We start from the raw sequence: 23,031 nt of genomic DNA, 5'->3' as shown, positions 1-23,031 counted from the left end.
AAGCACAGAGCTGATTGCAGTTAACCACATCTCGCAGGGAGGGTTTGGAACCGTCTGGTTTTTGTCCAATAGCGATGTGCTTTAGCTTTTGAAATTCTCATTATTTTTTAGGATTTTGGAGGAAAACAGGCCTTCGATTTGTGTATTTCGTTGTAGATTTGTTTGTTTGAAGGTTTCTCTTGGAGTGATAATGAGTTCTCGTTTGCTTAGTGTAGTTGTCCGAGCAGTGTGGTCAACAGTGAGAGCAACGAGCAGTGCGGTCAACAATGAGAGCAGGGAGCTTTTATGCAACATAAGTATCGAGCAACGAGTAAGGAGCAACAAATGCATTCAAACATGACAAAGGAACAAGAAATTTTAGAACATGTGGAGACAAATGATTTCGGACAAGTGAAAATTGCCTCATTGGGAAGTGGGTTTGGGTCAATGCCAAACAATAACGGGGCATTTTAAAACGAAGAATACCCTGTCTAAAATGGGAGCAAAGAAGGAAGAAATGGTCTAAAAAGAAAAGTACTTGAGCCCTTCGCAAAAAACACTCAAATAAGTCTCCTCTACAAGCACGTGGTGACAAGAAGTCTAGAAGAAAATTCATTGATGATTATGCCTTATATAGTCCCACATCCACACCTCTCCCTTGGTCATATGATCTTTATGTGAAAGAATTGTTAAATGCAAAATAATGGTTGGAGGTTTTAGAAGCTAAAGGGCAGGAAAGAGATCATAAAATTCATATAATAATAGTTGAGAACAAGGCTTTAGCAGAAAGCAATAAAGTTTTAAAAAACAAGTGGCATTGCTACAGGAAGCTCTCCTGATAGGGAAGATAGAATGGCAACGCATGAAAGCGGATGTGCAAAACATAAAGAAATTTGTAGTGGAAAATACAGAGGTGGTGAATGTGAAATCATCTCAGGATAAAGGGAAAATGATTGCCCAAATAAACAACCATGAAGAGAATGCAAGAGAAGAAACGAAAGGAGATTCCACCAAAGTTTCCAAAACTCAGGCTCAAGTTATTAGCAATTCTGCTAATAAGGGAGGAGAAACAAATATTCAGGTTGACAACATGCAAGATAGTGAAGGCAAGGAAAGACAAAATAGGGCAGCGAACATAATTATCAAAAGGGTGAAAGACCATGTGAAAAATGAATGTACTCTTGACCTTGAAAGAGACTTCTTGAAAGACAAGTTGCTATGGCAAGGACAAATATACCAAGCATGGAGGGTGGGTAAGTTTAACGGGGAGAGAGTCAAGCCCATAAAAGTCATTATGCCTAGCTTGCGTGATAAATATATCATTCTAAGCAAGAAACATCTCTTGAGGGGTTCTCGTTTTTTCCTAGAAGAAGATTTAACTATAAAACAACAGGAGGAAAGAAGGGAGGAAATTTTAAAGGTTAGGACAACAAGAGATGAAGGCAAGAGAGCATGGATTTATAAAGGCAAAGTTGTGATAGCACGATTTGGACCTTCTTCCAAAACAGAGCAACAAGATGGTAATAAAGAAGAGACAACAAACTCTTCAACAGGAAATCAGAAAGCAAGACTAGTATGGGAAAGCAGGGACAAAGACTCAAATGTGAGTCTTGCATACTAAAATAAATAGCAATCAAGTCATACCGAGGTTTCCTTAAGATTAGTTTGTTGGAACTGCAGAGGTTACCCATGGAGACAAGGACCTGGGTTAGGGCCTATTGCGGAAGATAGAGACATACTTTGCCTCATAGAAACATATGAGCATGAAGGGTGCAAGACACCTCAGTTTCAAGGATACTGGAAGATGGCAATGTGGAACAAGGTAGTAGGGAATGGCAAAGGGCATGGGGGTATCATGGTTTTAGTAAGGGAGAAAAAAGGTCGTCTCATTCAGTTAGAAAAAGAAGACTCAAATAAGCAATTCATTTGGTTTAAAATATCAGAAAATGGAAACCACATCAGAATTGCAGCATGCTATTTTGCGCTGCAGGTTTCAAAAATCTACAAAGGTAGAGGGCTTGACCACAAAGATCCATTTGCAGCCTTAAAAGTAGATATTGCAACACATTTGTAGCTAGGTGAAGTCCTTATAGTGGGTGATTTCAATGCTAGGACTGCAAGTGAGCAAGCTAACATTCTTTGTTGTAAAGATGATTGTGACCCTATTTGGCTTACAGAAGAAAGTAATCATCAGTGGGAAATAATTTCAGAGGACAAGGGCTGCAATCTCTTTGGTGAACAATTGCTTACTCTATGTGGGGCCTTTGATTTAGTCATTTGTAATGGCTTGACTAGATGTGCAAAGTCCGGTAATTTCACTTGCAATACATACAATGGAGCAAGTGTGGTAGATTATGTAATTTGATCGCATGGTTTGTGTAAGAACATGGAGGAAGTTTTGATTGGAGATCAGTTGTGGGACTTGAAATAAGATCACAAGCCAATTTATTTATGTTTATCTTGGATTGGAAAGAAACAATTAGAGTAAATAATTCAGCATGTCCAACAAAATCTCCCACAGGGCAGAATTATTTTGACACCATAAAATTGTAATACCTTCAAAATGACGCTAGAGAGGTTCTTTGAGAAGGAGAAAATTACAATTCACAACCTTCATAGTCATGAATTAACACATTTAATTCAATGCGCACTTCCAAAGTGAAAAAGAGAAAAAATTAAGAAGTTTGAAACAAATTGCTTTTCGATTAATGGTTGGTTTGACAAGGAACGCAAAAAGGCAATGAGAATGTGGAAAGAGTCAAACAAGTATAACATAAAGCTCAAAGCTTACAAGTAGTTATTAAGCAAGAAAAAGGTTGATTTCATGGTTTCAAGGAGGGAAGAAATAATCTTCCTTGGGAAAAATAATCCCAAATTATTTTGGAAGGAGCTCCAACCGAAAAAGATACAAATTGGAAATAACATTACAACTTCTAAATGGTTTGACTATGCAAAACAAATCTATGAGCAGGTTCCCCAAGTTGACCCTCCCCCCTTGGTCAACACTAATACTAAACTCTTCACAGTACAAGAGATAGAGATGGGTATCAAGAAGTTGGGTGTTGGAAAAGCAAAAGACTTAGCTGAACTCCAAGCAGAATATCTAAAGTGGGGCTCAAAGATTCTTGCACCCCACATTACAAAAATCTTGAACAACATCATACAACAAGGGCTCCCCATAGATTGGACAACTAGTCTGGCAATACCTATTTTCAAGAGCGGTGATGTTAATAATCCCTCCAATTATAGGACAATCATGATAAACCCTTTGTTTGCAAAGCTATTTGGAAGCATGCTAGAAAACAAAATTAGAAAGTGGGCAGAAGCAAGAGATAAGCGTGCCAAAGGGCAAGCATGTTTTAGACCTAAACATTCCACAGTTGATCATCGTATAACTTTAAGGCACATCATTGAAAAAGTTTGGGAGAAAAAGGAAGAAGTCTTTTGTTGCTTTGTTGACTTTAGAAAAGTGTTTGACTCGGTTCCTATGAATAAGCTTTGGCACAGAATGGAGGAACTTGGGGTTCCTAAACATTTGAGAGCAACTATGCATAGGCTGTATGAAGAGGTGAAAGTCAAAACTAGAACTTCAGTAGGCATTTTTGAAAGTTTTAGAAGTGATATCGGGGTCAAGCAAGGTTCCCCATTATCTCCCACCCTTTTTGGTTTATATATCGACAAGATTGAGGAGTGGTTTAAATTCACAAGGGGGTGATGGTATCTATTTGGGCAAGTTTGTTATAAGGCTTCTTTTGTATGCATATGACCTTATTCTGATTGCTAAATTGGCTCTTGGTTTGCAAGAGCACTTACTATCCCTTGAGCATTTTTGTAGAAGTGTGGGGATGCAAGTCAGTATCAGCAAAACGAAAGTAGTGGTCTTCTTTAAGAAAAGAAAACATAACCAACATAAGTTCTACTTTGAAGGCAACATTCTGGAAGAAGTTGCAGATTACAAATACCTCGGAATTGACTTCAACAAAAATCTAAGCTGGAATGGTTGTAGAAAGAAAGGAACTTTGGGGGGTTGGAAAACATTTTATGCTTTTCAAAATAGGTGTAGAGAGGTAGAGTTAGTGGACTGGAAAACCACTCAAACTCTTTTTGGGCTTTTAGTGATTCCGATGATTCTCTATGGTTGTGAACTATGGGCCAGCAATACATCTAACATGCAGTGGAGACAAATTGAGAAAATTCAGAAGCGTTTGATTACAAACAAATTTAAGATTAAAAGTGCAGTTCCTTATGATATCTTGTTAAGTGAAACATGGACTGCTCTTATTGAAGCAATTGCTATAGTGCGAGTCATAAGGCATTTAAAAAAATTGAGCAAATGGAAGAGGGTAGATGGCCTAAGGTTGTCTTTAATGATAGATTGTGCAAGAGCAAAAAAACTTGGATGCAGCAAAATAACAAATGGTTTAGTAAATGGGGTATTTGCTTGAATGCGTGTCCCATAAACAACAAAGAGATAAAAGCTTTTGTTATGGAAAAGTTCCACAAGCCTACTTGGGATAAGGAGCTAGGGAGAAAGAAAAATTACTATATTGAAGTGTTTAATCCCACTCATAGTCATCAACCAAAAGCATACATAGAGGCCAATATCTCTTGGAGAGCCAAAATTCTTATTGCTCAGTTAATGACCAATTCTCATCAACTCCATTGTGAAACAGGGCGCCGGAAAAGGCCAAAGGAAGCGTGGGAGGAAAGAGTATGCATTTTTTGTTCTTCTAGAAAAGTGGAAACAGAAAAACATTTCATTTTAGAATGTGAGGCCTTCAAAGACAACATGAAAAGTTATGCAGATACACTGGTAGCTAGCTCTTGGGATAATCTATTTAGCGAGGGGTTTGTCGAGAAGCTCGGAGCATTTATTTTGAAGCTTCACAGAAAAAGGGTCAAATACATCAAGCAGATGAAGAAACAATCTGTCCCATAAACCATCTTTAGCCTCATAAACGTTAAAAATATTTTCTTTCTTCTCTATCAAATTAACAATAAATTTATTAACATTGGTAAAAAGAAGATTGGAAAAAATCCTTGACTTAAAAAGAGAGAAAAAAGAGAATCCGTTAAAGGGCTCAAATTTTTCCCCGGCCCACTATATTATAATATAATACATCATCATTGTGTATGCAATTTATTTGCAAATATAATTGTGGCGAGGAATTCGAGCATTTGCTAATTAAAGCAACTTCCCTGGGATTCTCAAATGTCAGTTTCAAGAAGAGGGACCATGGGGTCCATTGGAGCATGAAATATTATTCGTTGATGAGGAAGAGGCGTCATAGATGCCTTGTAGACTTGCTCCTTGGTTAAGCGAAGCCGGCTCACATGCTCCCTACATAATTAAAATATCCTTAGTAAATACCCCTTACTGATATAATAATCCCCAAAAAATAATATCGAGTGCGTGCAATCAGTGCGGCCATGTGCGCGTGTTCTACGTGGCAGCCTCAGAAGTCGACGGCTGGGCGCCACTCGAGTACGGGCTCATTAACGCATCTGACCTGGTGCCACGTTGGCAGGCATTCACAGGTGGATGTATTGCACTACAGCAGGCAGTGCATGAACTTTCACGAAAACGTGCCGACTTATAGCCCCGTCAGCGGTGTTGCGGAGAGGGTTCCGCGGGGATCCAGCGAAAGATCGCCGGGTAGGACACAGTTTAATGCGGATTTCACTAATCCATGTCCAAAGGCTGCATTTAGCAATGTTTAATATGCCGGGGTGGCTTCGAACGGTGTGTTTTGAGTAAAAAATGTTGCAGTAGGGGCTGTCTTTGGTTTTTCCTTTGTCGGCCTTGAAATACCCTCGGGAGTGCCCGGATTGCTTCTTTTGGATATTTCGGTAGTTCGAATCCGGCGTTCGTTCTTCCTCATATAGCTTTTAATTTCGACTTTCCAGCAGCTGGATCCGTCCGTCCGCGGAATACGTTTCGTGTGACGTGCTTTTAAGCTTGATGTTGATGTTCCGGTGGGTCGAACTCGTGTCCTTTATACCGTAATCCGGGAGTTGGGTGAAAAGATTGCTTTCATTTGGTCTTTCGAGTGCTTCGAAACCGTTGTCTTTAGTCCAGGCGCAAAGAAAGCTTATGCTTCGCTTTGAAGTTCCGGCTGTTCGAAGACTGTTCTAGAGGCCGGCCCAAGAGATCTCTCACCGTAAAGAAACTTCCCCGTGGCTCGAACGCTGGTGTGTGGCCTACGTCTGATGTGAAATCTTTGGAAACATTTAAGTTAACGCTCACAGTTGATGATGAAGGGGTTCGGAGTGGTTGCCTGCTGAGGAGGAATGCTATTTGGGTGCATTGATTGGCATTTTGGTTATGCTGTCCATTTTCAGTGCCACGAGGGTCTGAATTGTGGAACACGATATCGGTGTGATGCTTAGCTTTGTCTTTTAATATTAGATGCACATATATGTGCGAACAATATCCATCTCTGCCAGGGCTGCAGGAGGTGAAATCGGAAGGGTTTAGAAAGGAGATCTTCTGCTGTTCTCCCTTGTTTGGAAAGGGCGAGGTTTGGAGGTCGAATCTCCTTAACTGTTCGAGGGTAGGATATATTATGAGTGTGTCCGCTCTTTCATGAGGATTGGGAAGCAGACAGTGCAGCATCGACAACCATGTATTTCACAAAGCTGGACGACTCGCCCATGTTCCGCAAGCAGGTTGGTTGGGACACAATTTCTTATGCCTCTTCTAAATAACAGCTGCTGCATAATATCGGCTACTAACAGTAGACATTTATGAACATCGATTTTTAACTACATCTTATGTTATGGATACAGTGTTATTCAATGTCGGAAGATAGAAGTAAATTTCAACATCGATCCAAGAAATATAAACAAACGCCCCATCATTTTTCCGATAATTTTACATTAAATTACTCATCTGTCCTATCCTGGCTTCCCCACCCTGCTCCGCCATCAATCTTTCCTGCTTGTTTAAAATCTGCTGAAAACAATTCAATAGGGAACATATCAATCTTTCCTTATCTCAATCTATAACATGTACCGAGTGCATTATGAAGCAAAACTTGTATCACTGCATTATGAAAGTGGTCCTGCTCTTTCATTTTTCCATAATTTCATGAAATTACTCAGCTTTCTCATCGTGGCTTCCTTTGCTGCCCCACCACAAACTTTACAGCATCCATCCTTCGCTCTGTGATTATACTCTTCTGAAGAACAATTCAATAAGGAATTTTGAATTCCTTATCTTGATCTATAACATGTAACTAAGTGCATTATGAAGCAAATTTTATCTATTTAGTATTAGGTTTATCATTTAATATAGCTACAAAGTTGACTGCCATACTGTCAAATTCCTGTTATCTGGTTTTGCTTTGAGTTAAGCACATAATGAAAGTTTTAAGTAGCAAAGGGTGTTTGGGGTTATAGGTTAGCTAATTTTTCACCCACAAATTCTGCTAAATTTGAGGCATCTACATTAGCAGAATAGTATTCAGTATTTATTTATCTTGACCCTGGAATTTTGTTACATGCAAGGCATGTATATTAGCAAAATGCTATTCTTGAATAATAAAAAATCCTTTGGCTTTGATTCGGGTACTAGCCTCATCTGACCATAACTTTTCAAAAGCAGAGGCAGTGCTTATTGTTATTTCAATGATAAAAGAGCTGTAATCCCGATGCCATAACGTAGGCCAACAGAGAGGCTGGGGATGGAGCATTGTGTTTCATTGTTGAAAGTTGATATTGTAAGTCAACCGTTCACCTCCATAGAAATGGCAAATAAAGTGAAATCAACCCTCCATCTTCTTATAATTAGCTAATGACACAAAGTTGAACAAACTGGCAAGGGTTGCTATGAATGTCGTGTATGGTGATTCATTGTGTGTGAGAGATGTAATATTGACAGTATGAATAAAATATTTCTGTATTTTCTCTCTCTAGCTTTTGTGCATGCTATTTACCTATATGATATCAGAAGGGAGCCCCTGGAGCACACTTGTTGAAAGGAAGAATGACCAAGAGGAAGGTGACGGAATATATATATATACACACACACCCACAAAATAAAAGGTTTCCAAGTTCGAAACTTTCAGAATGATTTGATAATCTGAAAAGGGAAAAAATATATGAGCTTATGCTAGATATGACATAATGTGGTACAACTCTTTGGGGTTCTGAGAAAGAAGGATTTCGATTGGACAATAAGATCAGCAATTCATGGGGGCACATCAATGATTTTAGCCAACAATGAGGTTCAACATGAAGGTGGCAACATTCTTAGCTGCAAAAAGTCTCCTGAAATTGCAACAACATAAGGGTATTAGAAGGCGTAACATTGCTCTAGACCAGACATCATTCATAAAAATCAGAACGTATGAAGTATATGCTAGAAAAACGCTCTTGGGTGACTGTGTTAGAGCAATTCATTTGGCAGATGTAATGTTTATTTATTTATTTTTTATTTGCCCTCCGAACCCATATTTGATATACTATTCTAATAATGGAAAAACCTTCCTAAAGAAGACTTGTCATGGGAGACAAAAAGTTTCCATCAAAAATACCCCTCGTTACCTTTTTGCTTTGAGGACAAAACAATTTTTAAAGGCGGTGGTAATGTAACAAACATAATTAGTTAGGGAAATATAAGGATGTGCCCTATTCATAAGGGACACGCCTCTTCGTGTAAACTAGGCACTCACCTAGTATTTACGCTGTGGGGCCTCCGCTGTAATTCATCATCTATTTTTCAATTCATTAATAAAATATATGTATACATTACGTATATAATTTGCCTGTTATAGACTTATAGTCTCATGATAACAGTTAAGAGGATCTTTGATTTGCTAATGTCGCGGAGTCTTCGGAATAGTGCCTCCCTCTAAATGGTGTCAAAAGCTTTTCGGAAATCAACAAAGCAACTGTAAAGCTGCGAATAGTGATGGCGAGCCTTCTCAATGATGGCTCTTAGGGTGAAGATGTGATCAATTGTTTTGTAGTCTAGGCGGAAGTTTGCTTGTCCTGTAGCTTTGAGATGTCGATTCTTTAGTTCCTTAGAAACCCATTGGTGTATAATTGTGGTATAAAGTTTGGAGAATGTGTGGACCACCATGATAGCTTTGTAGTTATTCAAATCAACACTGCTCCCCAATTTGTGGATAGGATGGATGATGTGTCTTTTCCAGTAGCGGGGAAGCTTGAACAAACCACATAGTTAAAAATATTTGCAATATACGTCTCAAGTGATTGGATGCCATGCTTGAGGAATTCGCCCTGAAACCCAACCTCATCAGCGGCTCTGTTGGTTCTCAAAGCTCTGGTTGCTCTCTTGATCACCGATACAAAGAAGAGGTGGCATAAGGTGGGAGGGGAGGGTTGGAGGGGGTTGCCCAGGGATGTCATAAAGGGAGGTGGAGTGGGAGAACATGGTATGGGGGTCAAGGCCGATGGTGTGATGTCTAGGAAAGAGGGCCCACCAAAAAGCTTTTAGGGAGTAGTGAAGAGTGTCATAAAGTCCCGTCTTCAATCCAACAGTTCATGGGACATGTACTGGGGGTTGTTTTAGGTGAAAGTCAAGGTGAAAAGAAACTTGAGCATTCGACATCCGCTCATGTTTGAGTGTTCGATGCATGGCTATTACAAAAAGGCCTAGATTCAACAACTGTAGCATGTTAAGCACCTGCTTACATCGTCGGATCATCTGGAAGGCTAAGAAAGGGTAAAGGCGCCTAAGCACTCTTGTGTCATTTTTAAATATAAATGGACTAGTAAGACAACATATATGATTTGTTAATGAATAGACCAGTTAGATCACAAAAATAAAGGACATGAGCTATTGAGAGAGTGGTGATCAGGGATGTTAGAAATTGTCAGGGTTGTTAGAGAACTGTCAGAGAGCACAAGGGAGAACAACATGCGCGCAAGGAGTGGCGAATTTTGTGGAGAGTAAAGGCTGACCGTGTGCATGAATCTAGCAGATAAAAGGAGTTGAGTGAATGAGAGAGAGCTTGTTGAGATAGAGAGAGCACACAGAGAGAGAGAGAGAGAGAGAGAGAGAGAGAGAGAGAGAGAATTGGTCTAGCAAGAGAGCACAAATCTAGTTAAAAATGGAATTGAGAGAACTATGGGATTGCTGTGTGTGAATATAAGATGGTGTGCTGAACTAGTTAAGAAGGTAGAGTGACCCAGTCAAGTTGCAATACCATGGATCGATGCCCATGGTAAAGGAAAGAACCAAAACTATAAAAGCAAAAGAAATCTCTTGAAGAAGAGTGAGCCGAGTGAGGAAAAAAGATCCTGAGAGTGGTGATTGTGCAAGTTGGTTAAATGCTGAGACGAGAGCAGATCTGAATGATGAATATAGAGTGTGTGATGTCGCTAAGATGAGATTTGAGCCAGAGGTGAAGAGATGCAATGCAAAGATAGAGTTTGACTGCAAAAGAAGGCTAAATATTTGGTGTATGGGTTCTCGACAGATGTGTTTAAGTTCAGATCTGAAGAGAAGCAGTAGAAGAAATCTTGAGGAAGACCAAGCTGGAGAAGCGATTAAGAAGTTTGTATGAGTAAGTTTGATTTGAAAAGCCTATGGATCTAAGTTTGAAAATGTATGAAAAAGGGATTTGATTAGCACAAGGAGTTGGTGCTTCCAAATATTAGGGTGTTGGTGCCTCCAACATGTTTGTGCTTGCAAGTTAGGGGATAGGTGTCTCCTTTAGGTTGGTGCCTTTATATTTTAGGGGATTAGAGTCTACTTCAGGTTGGCTGTGTTGAAGAAAGTGTAACTAGGTTTGGTCTTCATAAATATGAAATGTAATTTTGATTCTTGTATTTTGTAAAAGAAAGAAAAATGATTATTATTATTATTGAGCTTGGGTTTCTTGCCCAAGAAATTTGTTTTATAGGTCAAGCACTAATTGAAAGTGCTTCTAGGATTGTCCTAGGTCAAGAAGTCAAATAGGGACATTGTCATAATATGAAGACCCCATCAGGCATCTTGTAAATTGTAAAAAGAATTATTTTATTGAGCCTTCCAAGACCAAGTCTGCCTGCTAGCCTGTCAAGTCGACCTAGACGCTGGAATTCGTACCCCTGGAAGACCTATATATAGAAGACAGTTCAACCTCATTTGGACACACTCATTCCTCTCTCTCTCACATGCGAAGGAAGAAGTAGAAAAGGGCAAGTGAAGAAGGCAAAAGAAGGAGAAGAAGTGTTTTGGGTTCCTCTCTCTCTCTTTCTCTCCACACGTGCGAAGAAGAGGGCTGAAATTCTGCAGCTTTTCGCTAGGGTTTTTGCTGTCGGCTAGGGTTTCGTTGTGGAGGTTCAATCTGGTGAAAAAGAGCTGAAGGAAGGGCCAACAAAGTCCCCTTCTAGATCCAGAAGTCAAATTAGGTCAAGCGAGGTAGCTGGAGGCTAAGAAGAAGCAATTCTAGCTCACACGTGCGAAGTAGCTGCTGTTGCGGGGGGGGGGGGGAAGTTGCAAATCTACAGTTAGGGCTGAAAAGTTGTGGGTAGAGGTCGAAGTAGTGTTGCCGGAAGAGATTTCGCTGGGTTTGGAAAGCAGTGAAGCAAGCACATTCTTGAGAAGCTGATGTTGGTCTTGGAAGGGCTTCAGTGTTGGTCAAGAGTCTTGGTATTCGTCAATGAAGAATCTATAAGAAGAGATTGAAGGGTTTTCCTCTCAAGATGAGAGGTTTTGCCCTAGCTTGGAGCCTACATCTTGTGTATTTGTATGTTGTTGATCTTCTTGTTTTGGTAGCTGTTTGATGATTGAAGGACACACTAGAATAATAATAAGAAGAAGATAATCCTAATAAGTAAAAAGACATCACAAGCAGTTATCATAGTTAGAAGAATCATTATGTCATCTTGCCTTAGATTCGTCAACATGGTATCGAAGCAATGGTTCACACAAGGCATGAAGAAGGTGAACTCTATTATGAAGAAGCTTTAAAAGAAGTGTTCATCAATAGCAAGTCCCATCAAACTAAGTTTCAAAGCAGTATGGAATAGTTTCTTCTCTTCCAAAGATCTCAAATCTTCAAAGAATGAAGGATTGTTCTCTACCCTCATCGGAACATTTCGAGATGAAAAATATATGGGTGATAGATAGTGGAGCTTCAAGACACATGACTGGATATCACAAGCAACTCAAAACCCTATCCAAAGGAAAGTCCTCATACTCTATGGAGCTTGGTGACAACAAGAGCTATCCGGTAAAAACATTGGATCTACATCAATTGAGTTGGAAGGAGGACGTAACATCCATCTCAACAACATTCTATATGTTCCAGGTTTGTGCAAAAATCTTATTTCTGTTTCATCATTAGAAGAAAAAGGAGATAAAGTTGCTTTTATAGATGGTAAAGTAGTGGTTTGGGCTAAAGATTCTGGCATTGAAAAATCTAGAACCGCTGGAGTTCGAGAAGGAAGACTCTACAGACTCTCATCTCCTCTAAATCAAGCACTTGTCCGCATTAAGATAAGTCTGTGTGAACTTTGGCATAGAAGATTGGGCCATCTTCATTACAAGATCTTGCCAACTCTAAACTCCATTGTAAATGGGATACCCAATCTCAAAGAAGACCATGAAGGAGTCTGCAAAGGTTGTGCTTTGGGAAAGAATGCAAAGAAACCATTTGCAAATAGTACATCTAGAGCTCAAGAGATTCTAGATCTTATCCACTTTGATGTGTGTGGTCCCATGTCTAAATCACTTGGAGGTCATCTATATTATGTTACTTTCATTAATGATCATTCAAGTAAAACTTGGGTTTATTTACTTAAATCCAAGGATGAAGTATTCATAAAATTTCAAGAATTCAAGGTAGAGGCAAAAAATCTTACAAAAAGAAAGATAAAGATTCTAAGGTCAGATAATGGAGGCGAGTATACCTCCAAAGAACTCATTGCTTTCTGTAAAGAGGCTGGGATTAAGAGGGAGCTTATAGTTCCATACAATCCCTAGCAGAATGGAGTAGTTGAACGAAAGAATAGAGCCAATTTGACCACACTATAGAAGAATGCCCGGTGCTGATAGCCAAGATGCACAAGAAGAAGGCGCAGCCTCAGCAACCTACACAGAACTTACATATGACTAAGATCTATCAAAATTCCTATTGGGAGAAGCAACAAATACTGCAATATACATTCAAAATAGAAGTCCTCACAAGTCACTTGGCAATATAACACTAGAAGAAGTCTTCACTGGAAAGAAACCAAATATTGATCATCTTTGGATATTTGGGTGTCCTGTATATATTCACATTCCCAAGGACAAAAGAAAGAAGCTAGATCGCGCAAGCAAGAAAGTAATATTTGTTGGATATAGCAACTCTTCCAAGGCTTACAAGATCTACATAAAGGAAGGACATCAAATAGAAGTAAGCAGAGATATAATATTTGATGACAACATTGCCTTCAAGAAATCCAAAGAACTCCCATTTGATTCTGATGAGAAGGATCTTCTTATGTTTGAGGAAGAAGTTAATAAGGAAGAAGAAGTCTCTCATCATGAAGAAGAAGGTCCCAGTGAACCAATCTCTCTCCCTGAAAGAAGAAAGAGACCTAACTGGTTAACTTCTACACTTCAAGAAGCAGAAGGTCACACCGCAAGAGGAAGATTCAGGGAGAGCAAGAAACCGAAAAGATACTCAGGATATGCAACATACATGTCGAAGCTCATTGAAGATGAACCTTCCACTTTCGAAGAAGCAACCAAACACCAAGAATGGAAGAATGCAATGAATGAGGAATACCAATCTATTATGAAGAATGGAGTCTAGGAAATTGTCCCAAGACCGGAAAACAAATAAGTGGTAACCTCTAAGTGGCTATATAAGATCAAGCATGCTGCAGATGGAAGCATAGATAAATTCAAGGCTAGATTCATGGCTCGAGACTTCCCTCAGGAAGAAGGCATTGACTATGAAGAGACCTTTGCTCCCACAACACAGTATACCACGATCCGATCTCTGATATCTCTGGCAGCGTTATGGGATGGAAGTTACATCAAATGGATGTCAAAACAACATTCTTGAATGGTACCATAGATGAAGAAGTCTACATAGAGCAACCATTGGGATTCGAAGTAAAGGATAGAGAAACTCATGTTTGCAGATTGAAGAAGGCACTTTATGGCCTCAAGCAAGCTCTAGGGCATGGTATGCTAGAATGGATACATACTTGCAAAGGTTGGGTTCCAGGAAAAGCATAACAGATCCCAATCTCTACATCAAAGTAGAAAAATGATGAACTTGTCATCATTCTTCTATATGTAGATGATCTTCTATTAGCTGGTAATGAAGACTTCAAGAGTGTAAGAAAATGCTGGTAGCTGAATTCGATATGAAGGATCTAGGACTTATGCATCATTATCTGGGACTGGAAGTTTGGCAGGAACCGAATGAAATCTTCCTGGGACTGGAAGTTTGGCAGGAATACTCTTTGAGGATGTGGTAGGACATCCAAGATAAGAGTAGGCAAGAGGACCGATATTCTTTGAGGGCTGGGGACCCAAGATAAGAATAGTCCTAGAAGGTCATACTTGGTGAACACCTGGGTGGGTATGTACCTTGAGAGACAATGATGAAGGTGTCTATAATCATTGGTCTCGCCAACATTGTGCTCTAATCTATTGAGAGATAGAGCTGTTAGTCAAGGCCTTGCTATGTGACAATGTTGGTTATAATGATGCTATACAGATGGATTACTAGTCCGACTCTTCTTATGAGATCTCTTCAATATTGAGAATAGCCATGTACCATTTATGAATACCTCCCTAATAAGAGGGAGTGTTGAAGAAAGTGTAACTAGGTTCGGTCTTCATAAATATGAAATGTACTTTTGATTCTTGTATTTTGTAAAAGAAAGAAAAATTATTATTATTATTATTGAGCTTGGGTTTCTTGCCCAAGAAATTTGTTTTATAGGTCAATCACTAATTGAAAGTGCTTCTAGGATTGTCCTAGGTCAAGAAGTGAAATATGGACGTTGTCATAATATGAAGACCCCATCGGGCATCTTGTAAATTGTAAAAAGAATTATTTTATTGAGCCTTCCAAGACCAAGTCGGCTTGCCAGCCTGTCAAGTTAGCTTAGAAGCTAGAATTTGTCCCCCTGGAAGACCTATATATAGAAGACAATTCAACCTCATTTGGACCCACTCATTTCTCTCTCTCTCATGCGAAGGAAGAAGTAGAAAAGGGCAAGCGAAGAAGAGGGCTGAAATTCTGCAGCTTTTTGCTAGGGTTTTTGTTGCCGGGCCAGGGTTTTGTTGTGGAGGTTTGATTTGGTGAAAAAGAGCTAAAGGAAGGTCCAACAAAGTCCCCTTCTAGATCCAGCAGTCAAATTAGGTCAAGCGAGGTAGCTGGAGGCTAAGAAGAAGCAGTTCAAGCTCACACGTGCGAAGTAGCTGTTGTTGCTGGGAGGCCGAATTGCAGATATGCAGTCAGGGCCGAAAAGCTGTAGTTAGAGGTCGAAGTAGTTTTGCCGGAAGAGATTCTGTTGGGTTTGGAAAGCAGTGAAGCAAGCACATTCTTGAGAAGATGATCTTGGTCTTGGAAGGACTTCAGTGTTGGTCCAAAGTCTTGGTATTCGTCAATAAAGAATCTATAAGAAGAGTTGAAGGGTTCTCTTCTCAAGAGGAGGGGTTTTGCCCTGGCTTGGAGCCTACATCTTGTGTACTTGTATCTTGTTGATCTTCTTGTTTTGGTAGTTGTTTGATGATTGAAGAACACACTAGAATAATAATAAGAAGAAGATAATCCTAACAAGTAAAAATACATCACAAGCAGTTATCATAGTTAGAGGAATCATTAATGTCATCTTGCCTTAGATTCTTCAATAGGCTGTAAATCTAAGGGGATGGGTGTCTCCTTCTGGTTGTTGCTAGTAAATTGAATGTAACAGTATGTTGGAGCCTACAATAATATTCTGACATAATTTTTGTGGTTTTCTCCTGTATGGATTTCCATGTAAATATTTGTCTCCTGATCTATGTGTGCTTCATTTAATTTATGGTATTTTTGTGTGGTTTATTATTAATAACTTGAAGATCTTAAAAGGCGCTAAAAATTGTATAATATTGATTCACCCCCTTTCTCTGTATTACCCTGGTTTCCAACAAACTTGTCCTCAAGATGCTTGCCAAGTATGCATCCTTGGCAAATTCCATCTATGTATTGTATTTGTGGTAGGCCTTCAACCATTCCTTTTACTTAGTTGATCCAAATACCTATAATTTAGATGTCGAACCTTTCTTGCCATAACTTGTTGTCCTCCTTGCCATGGGTAACAAGAAAAGAATGTGATTTTGGAATGAAATGAGAGAAATAATACAAACTAGAATGGTGGTCAACCCCACCAATTGTCCATCTAGAAACATTTGTCATCTTTGAAGTTATCACTGAATTTGGAGTGAACTCAACTTTCTTGCTTGATCACGAGTGTGTAATCTAGTAGATGAAGAAAAGATTTATAGAGGTTAGTAACATGAAGCACATTTTGAGAGCTCCTATAGTCAAGATCTACTCTCCCTTATTCCGCTACCTCAATAAGAGAATCATCTCCCACCAAATAGGTGGTCTAGTACAAGACTCCATGTATGAGAGAGTATGAGATTATGAAGCCATATGATGAGTGGCTCTTGAATTAAGAATCCAAGTGTTAGGAGAAGTTATTGCAATCAAAGCATGATGCATACTTTTGCCTTTTGGTGGTTTGTCCCTCTACTTCTTCTTGCATTATCTAGAATGTAGTCCTCAGGATGACGCGGGCGGAGGGTCTGCACCACCAGGTCAATTGAATTCTTCATACGTGCACCTTCTGGATGAAATCCTTTGTTGCATTATGTTCACTTTATTTCTCCTTCTTGGACTTTCCTCCTTTGGGATTCAAACTCCTGCTTAGTGGCCTTTTGTTTTCCATCTTTCTTATGATCTGGCTCCTTCTTACCCTTGCTTTTCTGCTTGCTAGTTTCTTGCATTATAAGTGCATGGGCCTTGGAGAATTTAAGCACCCACATATGAATGAGCTTATTTTGCTCATGAACCAATGATTCTATAAAATGCCAATAATAGAAAGTTTAATGTGGAAAGAAGAAATAAATACTAAATGCTCAAGTCCTAGCTTTGAAAGAAGTTAGAGGATAAGCTGCTCCTCCTTTTTATCAATGCCACAAGCTTTTACTTGATAAAGCAAAGTCTTTAACTTGGAGAAGAAGTTCTGTATGGTCTTGATGTTTGCTTCGGCCCAAAGCTATGAGCTCATTCTTCGATTGATGTCCTCTCAACTCATCTAACTTGCCAGATAAACTCTTCAACTTGGTCCGCACTTTATTGGGAGTTGTACAAGTAGCATAATGAAAGTGTAAGTCTAGATAAATAGATAATTACAGGATCCCATAGGCCTCATCCATTCTATTGAAGTCTTTTGCCTTATCTATGGTTGAAATGGGTTCAATTTTAGTTGCTATAGTGATTCTATAAAGTCCCTTACTGTGCAGTAGAAGTAGAATTTTGAGTTTCCAATCAAAGTAGTTGAATGGAGTAAGAATCACATTGATAGTGAGCTGTGATCCATCCTCTCTTGCTATCTAATCCTTTTTGACCTTTAATAATATGAGTATATTTTTCATAAATTCCTTGAATGCTTTGATACCATTTTAGATTTTAAGCACAAGTTCAAGATCTAGTTGTGATAAAATAACTACACGAGCAATTGCAAAACAAAAGAGAGAAGAGATAATGAAATAACACTCGAATAGACTAAGTAGCTGAAAGACTAATTTAAATTCACTTGTTTGTTATGGCTGACTTAATTACAATTAAATAACACTCTCATAGAGAGGATTAATGCACACTAATTGTGGTTTGTTGAGAGGTGTAGCTTGGGAGGTACTCCCACAACCCTTGGGGTATTGGGGTTGTGTGGAGTTGACCCACAAATAATGTGGTTTTGCGGGTTGTGTACCGGAGTGGTGGGCCTTGGACCCAAAGTTGTGGGCTAAAGGCCCAAGAGAAATTCATTGTTTTTTCTTATTGTTGTGTCAGGGCATCCTTGAAGGAGGAAAGGGGTACATAAAGGAAACATTAGGAAACTATAAATATAGGAGAACATGAGAGGTTTCAACACACAAGTGAAACTCATCTGAAGAGGCAATTCTAACAAGCTAAGGGAGCCTCAGACCTCAAGAGGAGTCGAGCTTGGAAGAGGAGCAAGTTTTGTGGTCTTTCTTGGTTAGAAGAGCTGGAAAGAGGGCTGAGTCTTCTCTGTGATAAGTTCAAGTTTCTTGTGGGGTTTGTGCCCTAGTTAGGGCTTTGGACAGGTCGAATCTAGGAGAAAAGAAGCACAATTTCTGTGTATTTTCCTGCCTTAGCGAATGACTGTTCAGGCCAAGGTTTTACTACCAAATTCTTTATTGGAGGGTGTCTTTTGTTCTTGTAGAAGGGAGAGGGAAGAGCCCTGAATGGAGCCTTTTCTAGCCCCAGCCTGGTCTGCAATAATGTGCCGCATTGACTGAATAAGCAACGCTGGACTTCAGGGTTAGGCTGAAAATAGCCTCGTTACTTGAACAAAAGTGCGAATTACCTTAGGTACAAAAAAGAAGTAGAAAGGAAGCTTGTGGGTAGATGCGTTGGAGAAGTTTGGGTTGCTAAGTTACTAGTTGATGATTGATATTTAGTGACCTAATAGGGCTTATGCACTGTGAGAAGTTAAGGTTGAAAGGGTTGCGTTGTACAAGGAATTCAATGGTAAATTCATGGTGTGAGCAGACCTTGTTTGGAGCTGTTATATAATGGTGTAGGAGGAGCTAACTATAATGGGCGAGGTTAATTCTGCCCTAGGGTTTCTTATGCAGTAGGGTTTTTAGAACATAATTTTTCCTTCCTAAACAATAATTAACTTAATACAAATAATGAGCAACCCAACTTCTTAAACAATGAATAGAACAATGTAGAAAAAACAACCTTCGGTGTATAAATACAATAAATCCACAACACAGGATAATAAATTCATGCGATAACACCAAGCATATTATAACAATTTATTCACCAACAAATCACCGTCCAGTCATGTTTATATTTTAAACATCTACATAATTCTACCAACAACGTTAAGGGCCCAATAATTTCAGACTTCACAAATTACTACCTCTAAATTGTCAACCAATATTACACTTTAATATTCTTCCAAAACCTACCATTTGATTGCGAAGAATCTTACAGTAATAATCACTATTGCGTTCTGATTCACGAACTTCTTTAGTAAGGGAGGAACACCCTGTCTTAGAATATTCTCGCGCCAGATTGCAGTGGGTTCAACCTTTTCCTTGACCTTGTAGATTCACTCACCAGATCTTCAATTGCGCTTCGCTATTCGAACTTCGATGGGCACTTGGAAAACTAAGTCAGGTTCAGACAACTCGCTCTTCTGTCATGAGGGGTTTTCTGACTCCGGATGAGTTTCGGGATCCTCACACTGTTCGTTGAGTCGTTGTTCCGTCACAGGGGGAGTTACATAACTTACGGATGGCCAAGATTTTACTTAGGATCCTTGCATACTATCAGCTTCAGACAGTCTCGTGGCATAAAGAGTTTCGGTGTTCAAGAGATTCAGGTGTAGCCACAAAATTGAAAGAACTTCAGATACCCTTTGACCTTGCCCTTAGGAGATCTGTTGTTCAGTTGGCTTGTTCTGCCACCAGACTTGACCAGAATTCAGTCCTTGTAGAAAGATATTCTCTTGCTGTGCCAAAAAAGAATGAACAAAGAAAAACTAAAATAGAGTCAACTAGGGTGGAATCTTTCACCACCGAAATTGACAGAGAAGGGGTCTTAAAATCGTTAGAACCCTAGGCTTGAGAAAAACAAAGACAAATTGATCCACACAATGATGCTCGAACATGAATTCATCCCACTCATATTTATAGATTTCCTAGAGAGGTCTCTTCTTCTTAATTGATTCAGTAAACTTTATTCAATCCCCAATTTTGGGTTTCTTTGCCCAATTGTCCCAAAACTCACCAAGACACTTAGGTATTTTGGGGGTTTTCACCTTTATTGAGGACTATAGCCTACGAGGATCGATATGCTAGTTCATCCCTTAAGCGATTAATTAGTTGGGAACATCACACTAACCTACTCTGACAAGGCATATTTGTGAAGGTTGATTGTTCAATGTTTGGAAGATCCCACTTCATTGTGAGAATCCAGACTTGTTGAGCTGATTGTGCAAGAGAATTTGAAGGAGCAAAGACCCTTGTGAGCAGCTGAGTGCAAAGATTTTGGAGCAACAAGATCTCTGTGAGATAGGTGGCAAAGGACCTGCCAGGTACACCAAGGACAAGGGGACCAAAGCGCTATAAGTGAATGAGCACCTTCAACAAGTAAGTCAATGTATTTGTTCTTGTTGTGTGGGCAAATTTAGGACCATAAGTTGTTGACCTCAAGCCCTAGTTATTTCTTATATCAAGGCTGATTGTGAGGTCCATGATCCCTAGTATGGGAGCCCTATGTTTGTTGTATTAAGGTAGTAATATAAACAAGTTTTGGGTCTGCAAAAATATTGTGTACTTTGTTGATTCATTGTTGTACATTTCCGCTGTGCAAAGTGCTTAAAGTTGTGGGTATTTCAGTGTGTTTGTGATGTTTTTAGACATAGATATGATTCTGAAGTATTAGAGTGAAAGTTAACATGGTTCCTTGAGCATCCACAACTAGTAGATAAGCAACCCTCTCTTGCCAAACGGTTAATGTGTTAGTAAATTTGTATTCCAGAAATTTATTTTTTAGTGAAGACCTAGAAAAATTTTAGATCTGAAATCTATGCACAATTAACACAACTGAGCTTCTAACAAATTATGCACGATAGAAACAAAAAATCCAAGCACATGAACTTTTACAACCTTTGCCCTGGAAAACCCCAGTGTGGGGAAAATCCAACAAAGCAGTATTTTATTAGGCTTCAGAGAATAAATCAACAAAATATTACAACAATAGTTCCAGAGAAATTATAGCTAGGAACAACCCTAGAAAACGACCCCTCTCCTTTGCATAGTACATCCCAACAAATGGTCTCTCCCTTTGTAGTGAATGGCCACTTTCTCTATAGCGAACTCGACCTCTCTTCCAACAAAGAACTCGGTTGCTACCTACTGCGAACTTGGCTCGGGCACGACCCCTTTCTTCAGCGGATGATTGCCTAAACACGACTCCTCTCTCTTTGCGAACTCAGTCTCTTCTCCTCATTTGCTCGACCTTCCTTCTTCTCACCGAAATAGGCCCTCTTTTCTCTCATTAGATGTGATCCCCAAATTGTGTCCTTCACCCACTCATTCCAACAATTTATAATTTCTATCATAACCCTATTTCCTCCTTGAGATCTTCAAAGAAAAGATCAAATGCCAAAATTTGATCTTTTCACTTTCTTTTGATTTGGTCAAAAAATAAATATTGATTTCCAAAGTTATAAACTCTAGAAATTAGAGTTACAAAGCTAATAATAACTAATTAAATTAATCTTCATGCTTTTTGTAAGTGTAAACTTGGGAAAAAAACTATTGAAATAAATAATTATTAAGGTATCTTTTGCATGTCTGGATACAAGTTCTATGTAGAGACACTTATCTGAGCTACAATAATAACACCCCATCTTAGTCAGGAAGGTGTTTTGCACCACCCCCAACTTGACCGTGAAGAAGGCAAACTTGCCTTTCATCAAGGCCTTCGTGATTAGGTCTGCAACTTGCTCATATGTACGTTCATATTGCAACTTCACCTTGCCTTTCTACACAACCTTAGATGAAGTGATACTTGATCTCTATATGTTTCGACCTGTCATGAAACACTAGATTTTTTGAGAGCTTGATGCAACTCTCATTGTCACAATGTTTCGTAGTCGGATCCAACTCCTGATCAAACATCCCCATGAGTATCTTTTGAAACGAAATGGCCTCACTTGATGCCAAACTTGCTGCCATGTACTAAGCCTCAACAAAACTCAATGCAATTGACTTTTGTTTCCCGCCAAACCAAGAAATAGCTCCAGACCCTAAGTTGAAACAACAGCCTAAAGTACTTTTCTTGTCAACTACGCTGCTTGCCCAACCGGCGTCCAAATAACCCATTAGCTTCACTCCATCTCCCTGGACATAGCTCAACCCATACTTCACTGTACCACACAGATACTTGAGTTTGTGTTTTGCTGCCACCTAGTGCACTCATTTTGGGTCAGCCATAAATTGACTATGTATTAACAACAAAGCATGTATCGGGTCTGGTGTTGACTAGATACATAAGAGAGCCAATTAGCTTCTTTTATGAATGGGGTCCATTCCTTCTGACTTGGAAGCATCAATTTTCAATTGGTCACCATTGGCTTAGCCATAGGCCTGTAATCTTGCATCTTGAATTCTTTCAAGATCTGCATAACGTACTTCCCCCATCCAAGGAAGATTTTCCCATCTCTTTGCCACACCTCTAGTCCTAAAAAGTAGGACATCAACCCCATATCCTTCATCTCGAACTCTGAAGCAAGATCCCTCTTGCAATATGCAATGAGCTTCTCTAAACTCGTTAGAAACATGTCATCTACATATAAAAGAAGAATGAGTGGCTCTCCCCTAACTAATATGTAGTACAGGTTTGAGTCAGCATCATTGTTGGTGAAGCCCATCCCCAACAAATAGTTGTCTATCCTGGAATACCACACACATTGTGCTTGCTTGAGTTCGTTCAATGCTTTCTTCAATCTGCATACATGAGAATCTCTCCATTGCACTTCAAAGCCCTATATAGACCTCCTCCTCAATCACACCAGTAAGAAACGCTGTCTTGATGTCCATTTGATGGATTTTCTAACCCATCTCTGTAGCATTGGAAATCACGACACTAATGGAGGAATACCTAGCTATAGGGGCGAATGTCTCATCATAGTCAACTCCCTCTCTCTAAGAGAACACCTTAGTCACAGATAAGGCTTTGAAATTCTCAACACTATTGTCCACAACGTGTTTGATCTTATAGATCCACCTAGATACCATCACTGATTTCCCTTCTAGCCATGGCACAACCTCCCATA

The 23,031-nt window shown here is 39.4% G+C and overlaps 1 protein-coding gene across 2 annotated transcripts in view; it reads left to right on the top strand.

Moving 5' to 3' along the window:
• The first annotated feature begins 5,554 nt into the window (after nucleotides 1-5,554).
• The window catches only part of SFC (ARF GTPase-activating protein), a 332,752-nt gene continuing 315,275 nt past the window's right edge, over nucleotides 5,555-23,031 (top strand). For both annotated transcript variants that reach the window (XM_089403430.1, XM_089403429.1), the window contains exon 1: nucleotides 5,555-6,648. In XM_089403430.1, coding sequence (XP_089259556.1) covers nucleotides 6,604-6,648 — 45 coding nt within the window. In that variant the 5' untranslated portion in view covers nucleotides 5,555-6,603. The remainder of the gene's footprint in view (nucleotides 6,649-23,031) is intronic.

Source organism: Pinus tabuliformis, chromosome 2_1 (genome assembly GCF_031772625.1).
Source record: "Pinus tabuliformis cultivar Carrire ecotype Pingquan chromosome 2_1, CPIR1, whole genome shotgun sequence".
Classification (NCBI taxonomy): domain Eukaryota; kingdom Viridiplantae; phylum Streptophyta; class Pinopsida; order Pinales; family Pinaceae; genus Pinus; species Pinus tabuliformis.
The sequence above is the reverse complement of the archived record's forward strand: the minus strand, read 5'-3'. Positions and strand labels throughout refer to the sequence as shown.